This window comes from Pyxicephalus adspersus, chromosome 10 (assembly GCF_032062135.1).
Source record: "Pyxicephalus adspersus chromosome 10, UCB_Pads_2.0, whole genome shotgun sequence".
Lineage (NCBI taxonomy): Eukaryota > Metazoa > Chordata > Amphibia > Anura > Pyxicephalidae > Pyxicephalus > Pyxicephalus adspersus.
Genome location: NC_092867.1, coordinates 46,449,920 through 46,467,953, shown reverse-complemented (window position 1 = coordinate 46,467,953; position 18,034 = coordinate 46,449,920). Strand labels below are relative to the sequence as shown.

At 36.3% G+C, this 18,034-nt stretch overlaps 1 protein-coding gene across 1 annotated transcript; it reads right to left on the bottom strand.

Annotated features, from left to right (window-relative positions):
• Positions 1 to 1,502: 1,502 nt before the first annotated feature.
• SLC18A3 (solute carrier family 18 member A3) lies at positions 1,503 to 4,770 on the bottom strand. The gene is made up of 2 exons (XM_072423960.1): positions 4,498 to 4,770; positions 1,503 to 3,672 (listed from the first exon to the last, which is right to left on the bottom strand). The coding sequence occupies exon 2, from the start codon at positions 3,538 to 3,540 to the stop codon at positions 1,969 to 1,971; it is 1,572 nt and encodes a 523-aa protein (XP_072280061.1). The 5' UTR covers positions 3,541 to 3,672; positions 4,498 to 4,770; the 3' UTR covers positions 1,503 to 1,968.
• Between the last annotated feature and the right edge of the window lie 13,264 nt (positions 4,771 to 18,034).

Below are 18,034 nucleotides of genomic sequence, written 5' to 3'. Positions count from 1 at the left end.
TTTCTTTCTTTCTTTCTTTCTTTTTCTTTCTTTCTTTCTCTATTTCCTCCTCCCTTTCATTACTTCTCTATGTCTCTCTGAGTTTATCTCTTTAACTTTTGCCGTCTTTTTCTTTCTTCCTTCATTTTAACCTTGCTCTATTCATACCTTGTGTCTCTATTCTCTATGAGTTTATCTCTTTAATCTTTCTTTCCTCTATAGTTCCTCCTCTCTTTCATTCTCTCTCTATTTCTCTCTGAGTTTATCTCTAACTTTTTATGTTATTTTCTTTCTTCCTTCATTTTAAGCTTGTTCTTTTCTTACCTTGTTTTTTCTCTTGTATTAAATAGATTGCGTACTTAATATAGATACTTGTGTGTGTTCAAAATTAAATAGGGGGTGCTCTCTTTATGTCTATCTTCATTTACTTACTATCACATCTTTCTCTTTCTCTCTCTATGTCCCCTTTAACCCTGTTCTATCATACCATCCCATTTCGTGTTACCCTGTTCTGTTTAACCCTTATGCCTTCTCTTTTTTTCTCTCTCTCCCTCTCTTACTTCCTCACTTCTTCTCCCTGGTTAATCCTCAATCTGCCCACCATCGTTGAAATGGAAGGAGAATGTTTGAACGACTCATCTACTACCCCTTAGTGAATTGAGCAGCTGTTAAGAGATTTAATTAAAGATCTTTTTTACCGTGGCTACAGTATGGGGTTTACTGTGTGATATCTTGTATGCTAGGTTGAGATGGCTAATTTGCAGTTCCTTGGTATGAAACCGTTGTAATGTATATAACTTTTTTGTTAATTTATGAAGAATTTAAGTAAAAGTTGTAAAAAAAATAATAAATATAAGACCATGCATTGCATTTTAACGTGACAATGTATATTCAAATCACAGAAATGGAATGTGGAACCTACAGGCATTAATAATGGCTGATCTTCAAATTAAAGGCATTTCAGCACTTGGACAGCGTTTTCTGTAGCAGAACTTGTGTGATCTATTGGCGGTGAGTGGAAAGTTGATTAATGGCTTGCTTCTGTATTTCTTGTAAGCCGTCATCTTCTCAGACGTTTGATGGACACCTTGTATTATATATTTATTGATACAGAACCCCTATTTTCCACAGTAATCAAAAACTGGAAGAGGAGATTCATCAAAGGGAAGAGTAATGTTATAAGGTATAAAAATGTGTTTGAAGAATAATAAACCTAATCAGACACTTGATTTTGTTAATTGTAATTCACCGTACACTTCAAAAACTGTAAAATGAATGAATACCGAAATTAAGAAGACCATATGTATATTATGTATTATGTTTATATTATATATTATGTATGTGTATGTATAGTATAGAGATATGAGGGAATCACAGATAAGTATGTTTTTGTAGGGTACTGTACCAACTTAAAGCCTTTATTTATGTAGCTCATTATTTAAGGTGTATTACAAATAAATAAAATATTCATGTTGTTTTATTTAATGATCTACTACCATCTCAAAACCGTTTTGGTGTCATTGTGAAGAAGGTAAGTGGTGGTAATTGACACTTCGTTGAAATTTTATTTAATCAAATCACAAAATATAGGTATATACAATATTTATGAACTTTATTTCCCTGATTATGCACTTTTATTTCATATAGTTATTTCTTTTGTACAGATATACAGTATTGCACATAAAGTGTTGGAACGTTAAAAAAAACAATGAAACAGTTTCACAATACTGCGCCAAGTATTTTTTTTTTTTTTTTAAGGGATTGGAAGCCACCTAGTTTGAGCTTAAAGGACTGATGGTTGTGAACAATACATATTTATATATATATATATATTTTTTTTTTTTTCTCCAAGAAAATGAAGTAATAAAAATAGGTTTTACAGGAACTGTGATCATTATGAACATGAATACATTGTATAAATGAGATCTTGGTGCGTAAACATATGGCTGATATTTTTTTAGCTGTTCACTCCATTAGCCTTGCATAAATTTAGCTATACTCGTATTCAGAGGACTCCTCATCTGACATGTATTTTCTTGTCTGGTTATGGTAATTGCCCATGCTGTTCTCTTGAACCACACCATCTTTGAGATAACTCTTTTTAGACTTTGCTTTACGCTCTTCCATTTTAATAGTGTCATACAAGCCCTTGGGTTCCTCATCTAGTAATATGTTCCTCTCGGAATGAGAGGGCTTCATTTGGCACACATTTCTGAGGAATAAAAGGGCGGGGGCATACAATACATTGGCAAGACCCATGCCAAGATTAAGTTGGGTGAAGCCCATTGTATGCACAATTTGGCTAGCCACTATAGGGCCCAGGGCATAAGCCACAGAATAAGATATATCTGCTATTGCATACACGCTTCCATATACAGAGACATGGCGAAGATCCACTAGTAAGGCAAGAGTGGGCAATAGTGCAGTATCTACCAATGCAATGCCAAAGCACAAACCACACAAAGGAATAATAAGCTGCTCAAAATTTTTACAAGCTGGCACTGTACAAGAGCTGGCACCTATTATTACCATCCCTATGGCACCATAGAACCATTGATATTGAGGGTAATTGGCTGCAAGTTTTACAGTAATATAAACCCCTAGTACATGAGGGAAGAATGCTGGCAGCCAGGTAAGACCCATTTGCCATTCAGAGGCACCCATAGTGGTTTTCATCCAGTTTGCTATCGTGGGCTCCAAAAATGCAAGAGGAATGTTACAGGTGGTTAATGCCCCTGCCACTACTGCAATGTATGGATCAATCATGAGTCTATGAATGGATGTGCCTACTGGCATATTCTCTCTAGTCCGATTGGCAAAGGGTTTTATGACTGCTAGCAGCAGAACGCCATCAATTAAAGAGATGAAAGCCAAAATCAAAAAGGGGACTCTTTTACCTGCAAATTGATATAATATACCTCCAAAAGGAGGCGCTGCCAAGCTTCCAAAAGAAATGAATGCCAGGGCTATACCCAAAGATTTGCTTCGCTCTGCCTCCTCTGTGTATTTGTCTGCAATCATTGCCAAACCAGAAGTGTCTGCAAAGGCAGATCCCAAGCCTTGCAAGCTTCTTGCTACAAACAGCGTAGCATAATTCTCTGCAAATGCAAAAATGACAGTTGAAAGAAACATAACAATCAGTCCAATGAAAAGAGGGATGTCATAGCCAACCCTGTCTATGAAGGTGCCACTGAGTGGGTTGACAAGCAGTTGAAGGATCGCTTTGGAGGCAAACAGGACTCCAATCTTGATGTCTTCATTCTCTGTTGGGTACGTTGGTCTGATAATAGATTTATTGGAAGAGGCTGAGCTGGTATTTATGTCTTTAAGGTGTTTTTCACTATCCAACCTCATACTTTGAATGTAGTCTGGAATTATTGGAACTATGACCATATAAAGCATATTATCAAGAAAAAGTGCCACACAGACTATGAACAAGATGAGTCTCCTCTGGTGGTGGGCTTCTTTCATAACAGTGCCAAGCTGTTTAGTTCTTTCACCCATGGCATGGAGTTTCTCCATGGCAGACTTGGCTGCCGGTTGTGTGTCTTCTGAAGACATCCTCTCCCTTTCCTAAGAATTGCTTGATCACAAAAAAGCAAAGTAGACCAGCAGTCACTCCCCACTTTGAATGGAGTCTCAAGGGAACAGCCTAGACCACCAAAGAACCATTCAGCAGCCTAGAGGTGGACCCTGCGAGAAGAAATGTGGTAATTAAAAAGAGAGTGACAGTCATTCAGCTATATGCTTCTTCAAACATGCCATTCAGCTTTTATGTTCCTCCAAATATACAATCCAGCTATAAATTCCTGCAAACATATCATGCATCTTATATGTTCCTCCAAACATACCATACAGCTATAAATTCCTGCAAACATGTCATGCATCTTATATGTTCCTCCAAACATATAATACAGCTATAAATTGCTTCAGACAAATCATCCAGCTTCAATTTTCTGCAAACATGTCTTTCATCCTATATGTTCTTCCCAACATATTATCTAGCTATAAATTCCTGCAAACATGTCATTCAGTTTACATGTTCCTTTAAACATATCATCCAAGTATAAATTCCTGCAAACATATCATTGAGCTATATGCTTCTTCAAACATGTCATGCATCTCATATTTTACTTTAAAAAATGACATCCTACTGAAAGTTCCTTCTAAGATGTCATCAAGCAATAAGATCTTTCAAATATGTCATGCATCTTATAAGTTCCTTCTAAGATGTTATCCAGCTATAAGTTTAATATTACAGATATCACTGCTAGTATCACATATAACTAAAGAATTACAATATACCTTTATTATATACCTGGAAAGTCAACAGTAGATTCGAGAAACAAAGAACTTTTACATGCAAGGTGCCAAAGGTACAGATACATGTTTGCTTTCTACTATCACAGCAAATTTTGTCTAATATGCAGAGAAATCACAGTATCCCTATCTGCCTGTCTACACACATAAACTTTTCTCATCCATATATTGCCCAGGGTGAAAGAATCATTCACTTACTTCTCTGTCTCTTGTCCTTGTAAATCAATGCCAGCTCTGAAGAAGCATCCTCAGCATAGATCCTGGGCGATCAGCAGCTCTGATGATAACCACAGACTTGCTGTAACACAAAACTATCTTAATTAGCACTGGCAAGAGAGGAGCTTCTTGATTTGACATGCATATCTTGCTGTGATTGAACCATTGGAGAGATAGCCACTTCACCCAAGCATCCCTCCATTCCTTTGTGATGCCATTGGCACAAATTGAGTCGCATGCTTCTCGATTCCTCTACTTTCTTTCCAAGGAAGGCTGTGACGCGCAGTTAGCTTTGGCCCCCAAGTGGCTACTTTGGGAGCGGCGTCTCCTTATGCTAATTTAACACATGGAAGAACCTTAACCAATTACTAAGACTCGAACCTCCCCTTCATTGGGATGGTAGGGAATGGGACTCCCCATCCTTGCTCTCTTCTCATTTCATTGAGAACACAGAATGCATTACTCAGTTAACTCTTTGTCCAGGCTTGCAGAATAACATGTCATCTGTATTTAGCTGTCTCACCCTCTAACTAGTAAAGAATAAAATGATGTTTGCAAATAACTAATATGTGATCCAGGGACAAGCTTTACAAATGGACATATCTTAATCTATATATTGGTCTTTCAGATATGCTTCTACAAGAAATGAATGTTTCAGTTCAATATAGGTAAACTAAACCTCCAACATGTTGTCTTATACTTATTTTGACAGAATCTAAATATTTTAAAGTACAGAGTGTTATAAAAGAAATAATAAATATTTAATTGCTGTCCCCTTTATGGAAATGTTTAACAAACCCTCTACATTCTGATACAGATACAGAAAATTCAGTAAAAGCCAAACTTTCCACTTTGCTTAGTATTGTGATTTGAGGTACTGATGATTTGGTTTAAAACCAGGGAGCTAGCATTTTTGGAACAGTGTAGTATGAACAGCAACTATGTTTTTCTCATAACTGCTAAAAAAAAGATAAAGAAAAAAAAGGCATTATGGATTGTTTAATAAATTAACATATGAAAGGGTGGCTAATCATTTTATATATTGGAACAAAAATCATTTTTTGAAAAAAACACTATTTTAATTTGAAGCGGAAGGCCCCCGCTGTGGGAGTAAAGACTAAATTGGAAACCTGGAGCCTCCTGGGATACATACATCACGCTGCTCCTTCTTTAAATGCCTAATCCCGGGAGCTTGTAAGTGTATTTTTTTTTTTTTAATGAAAGTTCTTATTTAGGCAGCTAGAAAAATGTCATATTTTTTTCCAATTTAGTTTCAGTAAACTGATACCTGATTGGCTTTCTTTGTTAACTACTTCCAAATAAAAGACACAGTCCAATGACATTCGTTCATGTATCCTAATAATAGTGTCTCTATAAAATACATATATTTAAAAATACAACACTGATCCATACTTCCCACTTTTGCAACACTGAACTTGCCACTGGGACCTCAAGGTCCCATTCATACTTTGAATGGAAACCATATGGTTGGCTGCTCCTGGGTGCATAGGCATGTGCTGCTGTTTGCCCAGGAGTGGCAAACTGCACAACAGGCAAACAATTTGCACATGATGCGATTCTATGGAGGTTCTTCCTCTAGAGGAGAAAAAGCAATTGTGCAGCCAAAAACAATTTGCCATTTTCTGGAACTGCGTCATAATTCACTACAGTTGGGTGCACAAGATGATTCCCAGCTGCTCCCCTTGACTTGAAAAGAGTGGTTGGGACCGTGATCGAGCCTGCAGTAGAACACTTCAGTCAACTGCAGGTCTGAAATGGCACTAAGCTTCCCATACTTTCAGGTACTGTATGTTGGAAGCCAGTGTGATGCATCTCCTTGCTGTGAACTGTGGCTTCATCCCCAGCCACAATGGGCCTGATTTATTAAAGCTAAAGCTATTAAAGGCTGGGGAGGATACACCTTTATCAGTCAGGCTGGGTGATCCAGCAAACCTAGAATGGATCTGGTCCAGGATTAAAAACATTAGCTAGCAAATAGCAAATTACTTTAAAGAAATCTATTCCAGGATTTCTGGATCACCCAGCTTCACTTATGAAAGTGTATCTTCTCCAGCCTTGGAGAGCTTTAATAAGTCAGGCTCAATGCCACCATTGTATCCCTTTAAAGTCACTTCAGGGAAGTACTTTACAATATTTATAAAAACAGGACTTGTACATTAACTGTCATACACCACCCTATTCAAAAATTTTATTTAATGAGGAAGTAGACTGTCTAGGAACCTTTATGAATATTGTAGTATCCAATTCTTTTCAATTTCTTCTTTCCATTGTTTCAAATGAGTATCATGTCCGGTCCCCCATGTGTTTCACCCTATTGGGCTTCTTTATGGGATTGAGAGACTAAGTATGGAGCCCCTGATGATAATACTGCAATGGTTTGGATAATTTTAACTATTGGAAGGAGATTGCTTATCTAAAGTGTCAGGTGTTGTTATTACTAGATGTCGAATACCCCTTTTGATTGAGGGGTTCCTGGTCAGTACTGTTAGATTCTGTTGTAGCATTACAATTGATGTTAATTAATATGCTCCAATTGGTAATTATCATTGAATTTACGTTTTTCATTATACCTGACGATGGACCTGTCATTTATTCTTTAATTAGTGTAAATGTAGAACACCTAAAATTTTTTTGATGTATAGATTAAGTCGCCTTTTATATGCAAGGACGTAAGGAGTAATGCCTGTATTTTCAGTTGTGTATAAGGGCAAGTCGGCTGCAGCTGTCCAAGCACGAAGTGAAGAATAAATGACAGGTCTAACATCAGTTAGACCTGTCAATGTCAATATCCAATACAGGACCTTTTCTTTCTCCCTCTTTCCTAGTTCTTCTTTTTTTTCCCTCATTTTCAATCACTGGCTTCTTAGTTGCTCCTAGGACTTGCATGGGACTGCTAATTCATTTTATATCTTTAAGTCAATTCAGTTTTCCCACCTGTCCTTGATTATTCTGGAGTTATCTCGGAAGAGTCCATGATGAAATCTTTAATTTTGCTCCCTATGTGAGATTAATAACTTCACTTTATAGATTAATGTATCAGGCTTGCATTGATGGTTATTTTTCTTTTTTTACTATTGTCCTTCCTTTGAAATAAATTGTATGAACAATCCTATTTATCTATTGTGTTTATCAATAAAGATTATTGAAAAGGAAACATGGTGATGAGTTACCAGGTCCTGTTTTAACATTCATTATTCATCATCGTCATTGGTAAATCCCTATTTTAAATGGACATAGTATACATTAGCAGCATGATCATGAGTTCCAGAGTACCATGGAATTGTTATTAAGCAGCAAAACTCACTTTAAATATTTTGCAAATATTTAACACATTAAAAAAATACTGACGCACATATGGCTATTTTCCATATCCATTTTGTAATACCTAGGACACATAACAACAATCACACCACTACTGCCTTCACATTGCAGCTTGTTCTGTGTATCAAATCTTTTGTAATAGTTAAAGACCAATGAAAAGGTGCACCTTAAACCTGTTTAACAGTGTTAGGCACAGCAGTCATATAGGTAATCTTATTATCAGGTAAAGAAATCTTAGGAAGGTATGTTTGTTGTTCACTGACAAAAATACATGTACGTGTGCTACAGGTTAAGGTATTGTCACAGAAAGTTCTTGCAAAACAACCAAAATATTCCATTGTAAATATTTCTGAACTTGAGTCAACAATAAATTAGTATTAACTGCATTGTAGGGGTTTCATTTTAAACTTACATTTGAATTACTTACCCTGGTATTAAAAAGGAAAGCATTATCTCCAACCAACAGTAGTTTATATTTTTAAGTTGGATTAAAGTGGATCTAAACTAAAATTTTTACTTTACATGAAAAGGTAGACAACCCTTTTGTATAAAGTAAAAATAACAATGGTGCCTGGTGCAGGACCCCATCAAGGAATCTGCAGAATTAAAGATAAGTGTGATTTTTTTCAATTTAGTTCTGCTTTAATAATAACTTATAAACCCAGGATGATAATGCTTCCAATATGCAATGGCATAATAACAAACACAATGTGAGTCAGGGTTAAATGCCCTGCTTTGGGCTTGATGCTTCACTAGTTAAAGCACCTAGTTCGGTTACCATGCTGTTTCTTTACTGTTTAAAGTTATCCAGAACAAGGGTGTAGGTCAAGTATGCTTGTTCTAGGCTGTAGGATCAACATAGAAGCCACACAACTAAATCTTTTTAGAAAAGGATTGATTTGGTAGCATAGACAGTCTGATAAACTCTTTAAAACATGGCAGGGATATGAAACAATCTGTTCTAGATGCTCTCTCTAGAAGATTCAATTTGCAAACTAATGTAATGTATAGATACATAAACAGTGAAAGAGAGTAAATCAGACTACTATAAGAAACCAAATATATATATATATATATATATATATGTTGTGGGTTAATTTAATCCCTTTATTTACTGTTCCTTCTGTATATCATGCATTATGTGTTTTCTCAACAATGTATCCACTGTATTATCCAACTATGTAAAAGGAATAGTGACACCTACAGGCATAAAAATAGAAAACCATCCCTTAAAAAAAGTATTGAGCTGCAATTGCTTGAACTCTTAGAAAATGTTAGTTGCTTAGCTGTCTTGAACTACTGTATAATACTCTGAGCTACTGATCTGTAAAATGATGCAGTAGTGAAGGGTTATGATCAAGTTAAAGTGAGAACATGGATTAGGGGGTAAAGTGGATTTACTTTTATAAATATGCAATAATAAATCCTTGACATATAAAAATTTCCAGCAATACTACAATGTTTTAATTGAAATAACATCTTTAAAATTTATTTCAGTGTCAGGTAAATACAGTTTGATCTTCAGATTAGTTTGAGACATGGATAAATGAGAGTTCAGTTGACCTAAATTCAACCACTTGTGACCTGCACTTGAATTTCTTCTAGGTTGCACCAGCCTACTCCAATCTATTTTTTTCTTCTCAATGACTTTTATTGGAAAGTGATTTTGCATAGGCTTGGGAATGCAATCCAGGAGATTAAAATGCAGCTCATGCAGACTACACAGTGTAACTTTGTGAAGAGTCCCAAATCAAGAGGAGGTAGTTTAAAGTTATTCTGGTTGAGACCAAGCACATAAAGGCTACTAAACAGGAACCAGGATTTACATGACTGTGTCTTCTATGGGACAACCTGGAAGTAGATGTTGATCTGGAATGTTGCCTAAACAGATATAGCACTGAGCTTCTACAGAGAAAGGTAGTTAAATGCCTTGTCAAACTGCTTTAATCTTTTTAGGGGCAAGAAATACCACGGTTACACTTTTACAATGTAAAATGCCACTTTAACTCTATATCAGTATAATCACATGTCCAATAACCCATGAAACTGTAAAGTTGACACATCAAACAGTAGTAAAACCATGAGTATTGGCCATCCTCCCATTGCCATTATTCATTTTATGCATGGAATAGTGTGGATAGTGGGAAAGTATGGATAGCCATACTTCATCTTTTCAACCTCTGGCCCCATCAGACTATCTTGAACCTCTCTTTGGAGATACTTGGTTGTTTTTCTTACTGGTTATGCCCACTTTTCATTGGGTACTGATTGAGGATATCTTATGCTCCCAGTTGTCCCTCAGTGAATAAGCAAAATAGAACTTTTTAACCCTCTGTAAAAATCTTCTCTGCATTCATATACAGGTCTTGCAACTCAAGTTGTTGTTGGCCCCATTGTCTATGTTGTAATTTTTTCTTGTATTGTAAATCCTAGCCTATTCTGGTATACCTTGCCCTTATACAACCCAATGACAATGGATTTTCATGGGTGTCCAATACCAGAAGAGGATGTGTTAGATTTTACTGACTGCAAAAGGAAACAAAAAGGAAGCAGGGCAACAAAATCGAAAGTAAGAAGAGTACTTCGTGCAGGGTAAGAAGCCATTTTTATGGATGATAGATAAAAAAGATAGCTAGTAGGCAATATCTAGTAGGCGATATAGTATACTCATTCACAGTCATTCACATGTTTCTGTTGTCTAGAAAATTCGACCCTTATTGTTTTGTGTTTTGCATTGAGCTCTGAACATGGCGCCACGTTCCACACTTTCTCTCATTCATAATTTTGTGGGCTGTAAAGTAAAGTATGTCCTTAAAAACAGCACTCACATCTACCCAATAATAGAACTAACAAATTCACAATTTTAAATTTGAACAATTAGTAGTTCCACACAGTAAATGTATGATTTCTTGTATTTACATAAATTATCAAGTCCCTCAATAAAATTATTTGTTGGTTGTGTAAAAGACTATAGTATTTTCTACTGTGCACATTAATGTGTGTTTGAAATAAAAAAAATTTTAAAGACAATCTCTAAACAAAATAATAAACTAATTTAAAAAGTAAATGTTGTTACACTTGCTTTCATTGCAATGTATTTAAACATTTGGTTTTGCAGTTGTAAATCTATTCAGGCAATAAATTTCAACATCTTTATCTGAAAAAAAAAACATCTTTGGCAAGCCCATAAACTCACTCCAAACATGGTTTTCAAACAAATATTCAGTATGAGCCACATAAGAAGGTAAAATGGAATGGTTCTTGCTATACAAAAAATCTGGGTTTGAACTGTAGATGTATGTATACTAAAAGTTCCCTGTACTAGCCATAGATGGGCCAGCTTTCACTGTCACATATTATTCTGGCCAGGTGCTAGCCACACCCCACAGATGACTAACAAAGGGGCTTTTGATTAAGCCACCCCCCAATATATAGGGGACAGCCGAGCACAGTACAGGCATTTTTTGTACATAAAAGCTGTTATTAAAAAGGATCTGACAAAATGCGTATGGAGTCTCTCCTTTAAAATTAGCTTTATTTTCAGTTTTAATTTATTTTGAAGGTGTTATGGGAGCTTCTTTTTTGCTTTTTTTATTGTAACATGCTGCCACGTCGTTTGAAAGAAAAAAGACAACACAATGCACAAACAGAGTTTAAGTATTCCTTATCTAGAACTTTGTGTACAATTGGTCTTGGTCTTGAGCAAGTTTGGTATTTGTATGTAATGCTTTTTTAGGTCCAGGTGATTCCTAGGTATACTGAAGTAAACGTCTAAATTTATAGCTGAATAGGAGGTGCACACCTGTTTTGTAATAATCTGCTTCGCTGAAACCTGGCCTGCATACATTTTTTTTAAATCAGAGATTTAGCAAGCAATAAAGTACATTTAAAGTTTTCCTAAACCTATTTTTTTAAACCTATTTTTATTTTTATTCCTAAAAAACAACAACATTGCTGCCTACTAGTTCTCGTACGAAGTGGCTATATAAGTTTTATAATATATTTTTGGGAGGCAACCATGGCTGTCATACATCCTGGATTTCAAACATGGTGAATACATGGAACTAGTAATGTACAAGATGGGTGAGAATGATTGAGCTTTCATTATGAAAAAACTGTGACCATACTCACTGGTGGGATGGCGGACCCTCTGTGTCACCAGCGCACTTGGCTGGAGTGTGAATGAGGTCAAAAACACCAACCTATGGCTGTACCAGTGCACCCCACAAGGTTTGATAGAGTTGGGAGGTGGTAACGGACAGTAACAGGACTGATGCTTGGTACAGATCATGACTGTGACGCAGTAAAGTTTTTAGAACAGGCCAAGGTTAGGACAGGCAGCAATCAGGTCTGATAAGCATAAGGCCAGGATTAGAAATCAAAGAGGTGCAATACCATTTTTTGAGGCAAAGACAGAGCCAAGAATGATTAGGATAAACCTGGGTTTGGCAACTGAAGAAACATACACTGAGGGCCTGGAGAGCAGAGACAGTAATGCATTCCTTGTTCAGGCAAACATCCTTTCATATATAGGGAAGGTCATGTGACTGGGCATAGGAACATGTGATAGGTAGGTTTCAATCACTGCCAGCAGAGGAGTGCTGCAGCCTCAGTACCTCAAATTATATTTTTACTTCTACCAGTAGATGGAGCCCATGTGCAAGAGTTCTAGTCCTTCTAGGCAAGGAGAGTCACATGGTGCAGACCAGGAAGAAAAAAAAAAGCAGGAGATTCAGGGATTGCTGGCTGCAGATGGACTTGAGGTAAGGGGAGCTAATGGGGACACAAATCCTTTTGACCTTTGGGGATCAATGACAAGGCCACTGGATTTCTATACCGGTTAAAAATATTCAAATACAAATACAGCCACCACAGCTTTGGATGGACAAACTTCAACATATTACATTAGAACATTGTTTTTGGTTTTAGAAACTTTGATTATAATGTTAAATGGTTGAAAACATTGCTTCACTTGTCATGGTGGTAATGTAAACCACGGGTATGAGTTGAATAAATGGTCAGTCTTCCAACAAAAAGCAATCCCTTCATCTTTTTCAAAAAGAAAAACATTTATTTACATCTATGTTTAAATTCTTCCCTCTGCAGTTCGCTCAAAAAATTCACTTCTTTCCTATTCCTGTTGTGACAGCTGTGCTTTTTTGATTATTGACCACTAGGTGGCAGAATGAGTCACTGTTTTAATAGGAGACCTGTAGAAAAAAACAACCATAGAATTCACCACCAGTAAATTTCATATAATTTGGCTGGGGGAATAACTAAATAGAGCCCTAAGGGGTGTATTGATATTTTTTTCACCTGTGGATTCAAACCTACTTTCCCTCATTTTATTCATTTTCTCTGTCAGGTTCACTTTTCCCCATTTCTCTTGTCTCTTTTGCTTATATTTTGCCCTTCAAATTCACCCATCCAAAATTTGTATAACTATTCTTCAAAAAAAAATCTAGGATTCGCTCTAGAGTCATTACGTTGTAGTCAACAGGAAAATCAGAATTTTGTAGTTTAAATTGTCACCTAAATTGCTGGGAAACTGCTGGGTCTAGGGGACCCACAGGATAATGTACCAAAAAATGTTAAAAAGCATTTGATTTTGGCCAACATTAACATTACAATATTACAATTAAATTAAAATTTAAAGGGCAAATTATAGGCAAAGGAGACTGGAGCAATGGGGGAAAGTTAATCTGATAGGGAAAATAAATCAAATGAACTAAAAATAGGATCAAATCTTTACCATTTCATAATATACTCAAATATAAACTAAGATTTTTTTTTGCCTTCAAAATGGCATTTCATAAAGAATCTTAGTTTTTACTTCTCACTTCTTTTACTTTTTACTTACGTTATTAGTTATGTTTCCTATAGAAATCTTAAACTCTTACTCACACTCAGTAACCTTATTGGGTTTTAAGGTGTGTCATTGTGAATTTTCGAAAATGTTTCAAAATGTATAGCAAACTTAAAAAGTTAATCAGTCTTTTTATATGGCAGCCTAAAAATTATTTCCAGTCTATATTCTCAGTTAAAAACTTGTCTTGGCTGCTTTTGCCAAGTGGGTAAAATGTTTATGCTCACTGCTGATCGTCCATACAGTGCTCTTTGCACATAAGTTCTCATGGGTTCATGTTTTCCAAAAACAAAAGGAGGAAATAAATATTAAAACACATTGTTGCAAATCAATTAAAATGGGCCAGCCTGTGGTAATGAGCAGAACTATATAATGTATTTTTCCATTTTTGAATTAAACTAGATAACTAGCATCATTTACCAGTTTATTTTCCCAAAAATGGTATTGTCCCAAAATTGTTGAAGTAGTAGTCAGTGGCACCTGTGGGAGCATGTCACAAGTGAAAATTTATCACATATTACATGAGTATCAATGTCTTTTATCCTATACTAGATTTTTTAAAAAAAGAACAGCATGAATAGTTCTGTTGTTAATGGTAGACACCCTGAAGGGTTTAAACTTTTACTGTCATTGCTAATAAAAAGTCAAGCAGGGCTGTTATAATTTAGAGATGATAATCACCCACCATTTATTTAAATCATTATTAGGATAATTTGGTATTAAACTCTTCCAAAGTCAGCTAACTACTAAAATTTCAGTATCAGATGTACTTTTTAATATAGATACTTGATTTGATACAAATAGATACAAATAGAAATAGTAAATACAAGTTGCTGGTTACAGCAAAACACATATATGCTGATTACATCTTAATCCAGGAGCAGCATTCACCTCTAACACAATGGAATAGCCAAGTAAGCGCATTGGAATCTTGGCTGTAACCTTATAAAGCACTTCATCTGATTAAAATATCTCTTTTAATCAAAGATATGGCAATTTCCTGTTTCGTAAATGGAACTGGGCTAGGTCATGCCTGCAAATTGCTGGAGTAGCTTCTCTTGTTCTTGTCTCAGGGGAGCCAGATGTCATTTATTACTGTTAAAGCAGTGCTGAATTATGCTTGTAAAATATTGCTAAATTAATTGAAATGGTTCAGTAAATCAAATAATTGATCAGCTTATGCTCAAAGCTTGCGTCACTGCAGGTCAGACTTGCAGCACAGAATGGACAATGCTTCTGCATTATTGTTGGAGCCAGGCATATGAGTATATCATTGAATATTTATTTAGGACAGCAATAAAACCTCCAACAACTATAAAAAGAAAGATTAATAGAGGTTTGACCCTGACTCCGTGACTTCTAAATGCCTTTATGTGGATATACCAAAATGGGAAAAGTGGTCCTTCTCAAAAGCACACAAGGTAAAAATTATTAGAGGACATACGATTCTCAAAACTAGGTCTGGAAGACAATATTTCACAAGTTTAGTGTTGAGGAATTTCAGTAGCTAGTACAAAGAATGCTAATTTGAACCCTATTTATGAATTGTATTGCACATTTTTTCATCCAACATCAATACCTAATTTTTTTAATGCTCTTTAAACTGAATAGTCTGTTATTTATACAGGCACAATCGTAATCTTGTGTTTTTAGAGTGGAGGTTATAGCTTACTTAGGCAAATCTACATTAATTTCTGTGCTTAGGAAAGAGATTTGCAACAAGCTTGTGTACTGGCCAGGTTAGGTGTCTACAGAATTTTAGCAATGTATGTGTCACAGGTTATATAGTTAGGTTGAAAAAAATCAAATTCAACCACTAGGGAAAGACAACATATGCCAGTTAAAACCCTATGGACATAGTTGTTCCTGAAGAAGGCAAAAAAACCTCTTTTGAAATTCCTTCCTGATCCCGAGATGCAATTGGATGCGCCCTGGATCAACAGTTTCTATTATTTTTAATTTAAAACTTTAATACCCAGATGTAGTCTGTGCTTCTAGAAAAGCATCCAGTTTTTCCTAAAGCAATCTATAGAACTTGCCTAAACTACTTCCTAAGGGAGCCGATACTACATTTTCGCAGACCTTACTGTGAAGAATCCTTTCTTCATCTAGAGATACAATTATTTTCCTTAAGATAAAGTGCCTGATGCTTTGTAATGACCTTAAAGGGAATATTTGGGAATGGTATTCCCCCTGGACTAGGCATGGGCAAACTACGGCCCGCGGGCCGTATACAGTCGAATAGGGATGTTTCTCCAGGCCCTTTGGGTGTTCCGCGGCTCTGGCCAGTGCCACCCTAAGCAGTGTCAAGAGAAGGACCCCGCTGGGGGGGAGGGCGGATCTGCCAGAGCCGTGAAACACGTCCCCCGGATTTAAACCTGCGATGGGAGAGTGGGTAGGCTATGTCCCTGCACACAACCCGCCCACTCTCCCATCGCAGGCTAAGATCTGCGATGGGAGAGTGAGCGGGGTTATGCCATCATGACGTCACGTTCAGTGGCGTCATGATGGCATAACCCCGCCCACTCCCCTATCGGCCCAGCCCTTCTGTCAAATTGTTTTTCAGATTGGGGCCCCTGAGTCAAAAAGTTTGCCCACCCCTGCCCTAGACAGTATAAAGCATGCATGTTGTTAGCCCCCAAGTGCAAAACTTTACATTTATCAATAATAAAAGCCAGGTCTGCTTGTAAATTATTCAACTAGCAATTCTATCCGGTCAACAGGAACCCCCGATTATACTTTTGGTGTTCATACAGCACTAACTGGATATAATGTTTTAAACTAGAAGACTGCAAAACTTGTAAAATGCCCATATTATAATATACTGTGAATATCCCTTTTTTCATTGTATTATTGTGTCTTTTTTTATCTTTTTCGTTTTAAATAGTCTGATATAGTGAATAATGTATACACTCTTTTGATCAAAGAAGAATCTATGTCATCCAAAGAACATTAATGAAATAGCAAAAGACTGATTAATATCTCTTGAATTAGGAGTATAATTTATGTTCTGCTACATCACATCAACCTAATTAATGATATACATGAAGAGATTACAATGACTCCTCTTTGAATATGTGTATCTATTTATAAAGGGCCCATGATATCCCAGGGGATAATTAATAAATTGCTTAACAGGACAAAAACCAGGCTTTATTATACCCATTACAGGCACTGAAGACAAACTAATTTGTCATAGCATCCAGCAAAATAATTGTATTAACAAGTAGGGCCATGTTAGGTTGGCAGACATCTGAAAGATCTTTCTCACAAGCATTCCTATTACTTAGAAATTATTTTGCAGTCAGTGAAATTGCTGTGTCACAGAAACAACAGCGTTTTATATGGCTACAAGATCCCCACTTTTAACAGAATTACATATATTTTAATGTACCCACTAAACATGTTAAACTAGGGAACTGTGGTTGTATATAGGGATAACAAGCTACAACTTGCCATGGCAAGGGATAAAAAAAAAAAAAAGATCTTTAGACAAAACAAACCCCTGCCACAACACAGCTCATGTGATTTAAGCTTTCGAGTATCTTTTCAGGTTAATTTTCTTCATACATTTATCATTGCTATTTTTGTAATTATACATTTATTACATGTAAAGAAGCATAGGGACCAAGGACTGTCCAAGAGGCCAGCTATTCCCTTATTATTCCTGCAGTAAATAAAAAAGCACAGTTGAAAGAGGGGGAAAGCTGTTTATCTCCCTGTCAAAAAAAAGAGTATGGATTTGTAGGCAGTAGTGGATTCCTTGAGATGTTCCCATGGTTGACCTCCCATTTAATAGTACCTGTTTAGTTCTTGGTCCAACACCACTTGACAAAGCCAACAGCATGGGACCAATGATCTTTTTAGCCATCTGTAATGGTGGAGTCATTTTTATGGAGGCATTTTTCTCAATGGTCACAAGTGAAAAAGACATTGGACCTGATTTAATAAAAACTCTCCAAGGCTGAGAAGCATACACTAGAGAGTTTTACTAAATCAGGCCCATTCTTTCCACAAACCTCTTTTTTTCCTATAGTTTTATTGAGGTATAATAACAGTACTAGATTCAGGGCCCTGGAGGTATGGCTACTAGCAAAGGTATGGCTTTATATATGTGGCCCAAAAAAGTGATGGTTAGCTTGTGTATAATTATCTAGTAGCCAGAAGGTAAAAGGAGCTCTTCCTAGTCACCATATTGGGCCTAGATCTTTAGCATGATCAGAGCATTGCTAATAGAGCCTATTCATTGTTTTCTTAAACAAAAACAGCAGGCTGTTGCTGACACAGATAGGGAGCATTAAAAGGGTAAGA

Coding starts and splice junctions, on each gene's coding strand:
- SLC18A3 (XM_072423960.1), bottom strand. CDS start 3,540: ATGTCTTCAGAAGACACACAACCGGCAGCCAAGTCTGCCATGGAGAAA.